Source organism: Octopus bimaculoides, chromosome 13, assembly GCF_001194135.2.
Source record: "Octopus bimaculoides isolate UCB-OBI-ISO-001 chromosome 13, ASM119413v2, whole genome shotgun sequence".
NCBI lineage: Eukaryota > Metazoa > Mollusca > Cephalopoda > Octopoda > Octopodidae > Octopus > Octopus bimaculoides.
In genome coordinates this window covers 34999747-35006524 of record NC_068993.1, presented here as the reverse complement: position 1 = coordinate 35006524, position 6778 = coordinate 34999747, and the positions used below count along the sequence as shown (strand labels likewise).

Here is a 6778-nt window from a genome sequence, read left to right as displayed (position 1 = left end):
TTATGTCACGCACATATGGTTGTGATGCATGTGCTTGGTGTACCCTTATCAGGTGGGTAGTCATGATGGGTATACTGGGTTTTGTATATTTTACTCCCATGTCATTTTGATAACATGCACTGCTCTCTCACCCAACAATGATAATAATAATAATAATAATAATAATAATAATAATAATAATAATAATAATAACACCATCGAAAATACCTTCGGAATGAGAACCCAGGTTCAAAATTTCCCCAAGACACCTGATGAAGGCTGGAGGATAGATCAGCCAAAATGTTGTGTTAACAACAAACAAGATGAGGACAAATATCCATCAAATGTAAATAATAAATAAGACATATGAGCACTAACCTTTGCCAGTAGCAGAGAGCAATCAGGTAAAACTCATGTGGAATATGTCAATCTACACTGATAAAAAGCTGCGACATAAACAATCAAAGATCATTCTCCTACAGAAGGCATTAAAAGAATGAAACTTCATCAAAGTAGCAATAACCAGAGAATGGGTGAAGGCAGAGAACATGGAAGTTGAAAAGTATCAAAACCTAGCATTGGAAGTGAAACACATTCATAGAGCCACAAAAGGGAATGTGATGCCCATTGTGAACTTGGGATTAGCAGTGTTTTGGCATGAAGCAGTGTTTTGGCATGAAAAGCTGAAAATACCAAACTTCATAGGAAGTATACAGTTGGCAGCAATACTCTAAATAGTGTTGTATCTTTAAGCTGCAGGAGGGGTCTAAGACATGATGTAGACAACCTAAGAAAAGAAGAAGGGTGATAAATAACAATAACAATAACAATAGCAAAGTATAATAGTAATAATCGAAATGATGCTGGTGGATGAGTATTTCATATAATGAACATAGTTATACCAACAAATTTCAAGTAACAAATGCGGGTGACTGAACAGCCCTCAGTTCATAACTGGTATTTATTTCATTGGCCTTCTGCAGAGATAAAAGAAAAAGTACCACAGCAATAATAATAATGATTTCAAATTATGGCACATGGCCAGCAATTTTGGGGGAGGGATAAGTCAATTACATCAACCACAGTGTGTGACTGGTACTTAATTTATAGACCCCAAAAAAAATGAAATACCACTAAGCATTTTGCCCAGTGTACTAATGATTCTGCCAGCTTGATGGCATAATAATAATAACAATAATAACAACAACAACAACAAGAACAACAACAATAATAATAATGATGATGATGATGATGAAGATTTCAAGTTTTGGCATGAGGCCAGTACTTTTGGGGAGGGGTTAAATTGATTGCCTCATCCCCAGTGTTTAGCTGGTATGTATTTTATCAACCTCAAAAAGATGAAAAGCAAAATCAACCTTGGCAGAATTTGAATTCAGAACATAGAGATGGATAAAATGCTGCTAAGCATTTTGCCTGGTGTGCTAATGATTCTGCCAGCTCACTGCCTTAATAATAATGATAATAATGATAACAATAAAAATCCTTTCTTCTATCTGCTATAGGCAAAATGTCTGAAATTTTGTGGAAGAGGGCTAGTCAACGTCATCAACCCCAATACTTGATTTGTACATACTTTATTGACTCCAAAAAGATGAAAAAGTAAAGTCAACCTCAGTAGAATTTGAACTCACATTGTAAAACCAGAAGAAATGTCACTAAGCATTTTGTCTAGCATGTTAACAATTCTGCCAGTCCTAATAAAGATAATGAAGCTAATAATGATAATAATAATAATGATGATGATGATGATGATGATTTCAAATTTTAGCACAAGGCCATTAAGTCCAGGGGAAGGGGTAAGTCGATTACGTTGACCTCGGTACTCAGCTGGTACTTATTTTATCAACCTTGAAATGTTGAAAGGTAAAGTCCACCTTGACAGAATTTGAACTCATAATGTAAAAATGGACGAAATGCTGCTAAGCATTATTTTGCCCAGCATGCTAATGTTTCTGTCAGCTAACCACAACAACAACAACAACAATAACAATAATAATAATAATGATGGTGATGATGATGATAATAATAATAATAATAATAATAATAATAATAATAATAATAATGATAATAATATCCAAAATTTCTGAGGCTAATTATAGGTTCTTTGAATAAAGTTAGATAATTCCATAGTTCATGAATATTTTATTTAGTTTGACTTCAGATAATACCAATTCTAATGAATATTTGACCTTGATGGAGGTATCAGAATTATTAGTCAAATACTTTGATTTAAATATTTAAAAGAGTTTCAGTGTTTTGATGCACAGATTATTATTAATTTAGCTTGGTTCTGACAATAACTAAACATATCAGATATGAGTTAAAAAAAAAACACCAAACAAACGAACAAAAGACAAATGAAAATATAGTCATTTTTTTTTCTGCTACAATATTGTTTCTACATTAGAATCGTACCTATGGAACAGTTTCAAAAACACTGGTACAGTATGGAAATAATTTAAACTAGAACCAATTTCTCTGGTTTAAAATTAATATCATTTGTATTTAGACTTTCTCTTTCATATTGAACCTTTGACAAAGAACCAAACACCTTTCTACTCAATCAACTCAGTGTAATTACAAGCCTGTTACCATATGTATTTTGATGTTACTCCTTTTTGATATTTCAGGCGTTCCAGTTCCAGGTAGGTCTTCTTGAAGTCAATTGATTCAGCACAAATGCTTGTGTCTTGTGTCTTTTGAGAGATACTGTTACCAAGCATGGCAAACAAATCTTTGCTTTTAACAAAAAAAAAAAGACAAAAAAACTAACATGTACTAATAAACATAAATTTTCAAATTGTTTCCCTTGCTTTACTATAGCATATTCTTTAAACTGTGGTCATAGCAAGTTGTGTTCTGATGGGATTTCTAACTAGAAAAAAGAAAGTTTAAAAAATATATTTTGGAAAATCTCATTAACAATGAACAGGACCAAGAAATATGGCAGCAGGGGAGGGAAATGCTATCTTATCTTTTTTTGATGTTACCCTAATATTATCCTACCATTCTTTTTTTTTACTGTTGTTCTATGATTCACCAAATATTTCACTGTCAAATGTTAACCCAGTTTTTAGTGTTCAGTTATATTTAACCCTACCCTACTATTGTTTACTTCACGCAATGGTTTATTCTTCTTCTTATTATTACTTTTATTATTATTATTATTATTATTATTATTATTATTATTATTATTATTATTATTATTATTATTATTATTATCAACATCATTTACAGGTTGATTTAGAATTGCTTCATATTTTTATGATTTATTTATGTATGCGGTTGACATTATTTGGATGGCTATTTACTGTAATGACCTACTATAAGTGTTATACTAGCAAATACTAGCAAGCTACAGCTAACCTATTCTTTTCACTCATTACAAAAAAAAAAACAAAACAAATAAGATATTTCATATTTAACATTACTACTTGGACACTGTTTTATCAGTTATGTTAGTTTCTAGATCTATTTGATAAAGGTACTTGAGCGCTTGAGCATAAATGGAAGAGTCAAAAAATTGCTGAGTTACCAGTTGAAATGTCAGTGATTACGGGATACTGTATAACTGTTGTACTCATAGCAGTCTATCTCTAGCTAACACATTTAGCTGCCAGCAGCCCAGTTTACCAAATACTGCACACTAAACAATAGTGCCATAGTATAATTGGATGGTGTTTCATAGTACAGGTCAGCGTGAACAATGGTACCATAGTGATATTGGCAAGTGTTTCATCAACTTGCACTTAACACTTTCTTAGAGGATGACTTTGAGATTGTGATTCTAGTTTAATTAGCTGTAGCTTCTTGAAATTGGAGTCTTCAATGGTATACATAAATGCTATTTAATGCCATATGCTGTTATTTAATATTTAATACTATACTGCACGAAATAACAGATATAGTATTAGAGTACGATTTCAGATACTGGGTTCAGACAAATAACAGGTATGGTGTGCTCAGGGTAGAATTCTATAACTCTTGTCACCCAGATAGTGGATATTATATAACCCTGATCACCTAAATATAAGAAATTCTATAACTTTGGTCATCTAGATGTCTTAATTCTCTAAGCTACATATTGAATCTATCAAAGCATTTAGAAATGTTATTTTCGTTAGACTATCCCAAAGAAGATCATCTCTGACATAATATAATATAAAGCTGGAGTCAAAAGTAAGGTGTTAAGAACCCCTAGATGATATTACAATTCTTTAATTAATTCAATTACATATTTTATACATGTTTTTTGTATTAAGTTTATAAATTGTGCTTTTTATCTGTGATTTTTTTAAACCATAAATTCAGCCATAAATCTTCCCAATAATTTGGCTAACCTGCCGAGCTATTGTCAGTTGTATTGATGTGCTTTTTATTTTGAAAATGCCAAAAACGTCTAAAACTACAATTTCAGTGCTTAAGCAGCCAAGAATCTCTTTAATAACTTGTTCAAGTTTGTGCTATGGAAATGGAAAATGTTCTGTGTTTTTGTGTTTTTCATGTCTCGTCTTTATTCACCATATGTGAATTATTAAATATTTTTAATTCCTATCACTTACCTCATCATTGGCCAGTTTTTCAGAATACCAGGTTAGTAGCTAGGCTGTCTCTAACTAAACATCTTCCTTCTAAATAGAAAAGTTTTCATGATATTTTAAGCTTTGTGATATTTTAAGCTTCATGATATTTTAAGCTTCATGATGTTTTAAACTTCATGATACGTTTAACTGCATCATATTTTATGCTTCATTTTACCTCAAACTTCATAATACTTTTATACATCATATCACTAAAGAAGGATGAGTGATTGCACCAAAAAATGAGTTTAAAATATTTTATTAACACTGAATAAATAAACATTATTGTTATGAAATTTAGCTCACCAGTTTCAATAAACTTTTTAAAAAATCGATTTTATAACTAAAAAATCATTTCCAGAAAATTCCCATATTCATTGAAATACTCAAATGAAAAAAAATACTTTGATTTTTCCTGCTAACACATTGAAATCAATCAAATATCTATGAATATCCCATCACTTCAGGAAAATTTGCATTTTTTTGTATTTTATTCATTTATTTATTCATTTATTTTTTATGTCTTGTTTGCGAACCTCTTTCAATTTACCTCTTCCACATTTTCTACTTTTCTCTCAGTAACTCATTCTCTTTCTGTCTCTCTCTTTCTCTCTCTCTCTTTCTCTCTCTCTCTCTCTCTCTCTCTCTCTCTCTCTCTCTCTCTCTCTCTCTCTCTCTCTCTCTCTCTCTCTATCTATCTATCTATCTTCACCATTTATATCCATGTTTGCCAATTGTGTTCATAGTTCCAGTTAAATAACTTTTTGAATGTAAACATATTTCTAGACCTGACAAAATATGATCAATATGAAGAAAATAATTTCTTTAATAAACTTTAAAATATTGTTATATTATATAAAAATATATGAGAAAAGCAACAAACTCCCCAAATATTTTGATATGCATGCAGCAGTTTATTGAATGGCCAATTTATTAACTATATCTAATATCTGATAAATTGGATATTTTATGTCGTTTGCAGCAACCAGTTTATTGCATACAGTTAGCATCTATTAAATTGAGTATTTTATATAGTATCAACATCCCCCTCCTCTCAATCCTCACCATTATCATCGTTGTAATCGTTGTCATCATCATCATCATTATTAACTTCCCTTGTCATCTTCGTCATCATTACCTTCCCCTATCATCATCATCATCATTATCATTTTATATCTGTTCTTCCATCTGCGGATAGGACAAGCCTCACAGCATTTTCAACATCTGCTGCAGTACTTTGTTATTTGGTACAAAACACAGCTGCCATTGTGAGAGTTATTATGTGATTGCCTGATCTGTTGGAAATAGCAGCCAAATCTTTTATCAATCACACCCTACTGTCTTTATATATATATATATATATATATATATATATATATAGTGTTTGAGGAGAGTCATTCTGTTTTAATGCCTTGTTACTTAACACACTCGATTTCCACTCATTTACTTATTTATTTTTTCTAAATTTTCGTTGCTTCTTGCAACCTCTTCAGTAGCTGTTGACTCTGTCCATTATTGGAGCTGCATTCTTTTTGTTTGTTTGTTTGTGCAGATGTGTGTGCAGCAGTGTGCATGTGTATACACATATGTATGTATGTATGTATGTATGTATGTATGTATGTGTGTATGTATGTATATAGGCATGTGTGCGTGTATGCATATATATATGTATGCGTATGTGTGTTTGTATGTATGTATTCTGCATATTCATGTATTTTCTTGTTTGTGTGTTTATGTTTGTGCATTTGTGTGTGTGTGTGTGTGTGTGTGTGTGTGTGTGTGTGTGTGTGTGTGTGTGTGTGTGTGTGTGTGTGTGTGTGTGTATTTGTGTGTGTACCACTGTTTCCTTGTGTCTACATGTTTCTACCTTCTACATGCACATCCATACATACATATGTGTATACACATTCACACTGATGCACATACATGTGCACAAACAAACAAATAGGATGCAACTCCAATAATGGATATAGAGTCAACAATTATTGAAGAGGTTGCAAGAAGCAATGACAATTTTAGAAAAAGTAAGTAAATGAGTGGAAATCGAACCGGTGAGTGTGTTAATTAATAAGGCATTAAAACAGAATAAGTCTCCCCAGACACAATAAAATATGCTTCAACACAGGAATTCACATAAAAAAATCTTGCAAACCAAATCCAAAAACAAAAACGAAATATATATATATATATATATATAT

At 31.5% G+C, this 6778-nt stretch overlaps 1 protein-coding gene across 2 annotated transcripts in view; it reads left to right on the top strand.

The window, feature by feature from the left end:
• Positions 1-6778, top strand: part of LOC106880606 (glutamate receptor ionotropic, NMDA 3A) — an 847266-nt gene that overhangs the window by 800359 nt on the left and 40129 nt on the right. The window contains exon 10 of one of the 2 annotated variants that reach the window (XM_052972427.1): positions 2631-2645. The exons of the other annotated variant lie outside the window; for it this stretch is intronic. Coding sequence (XP_052828387.1) covers positions 2631-2645 — 15 coding nt within the window. The remainder of the gene's footprint in view (positions 1-2630; positions 2646-6778) is intronic. 2 annotated transcript variants of the gene reach the window in all.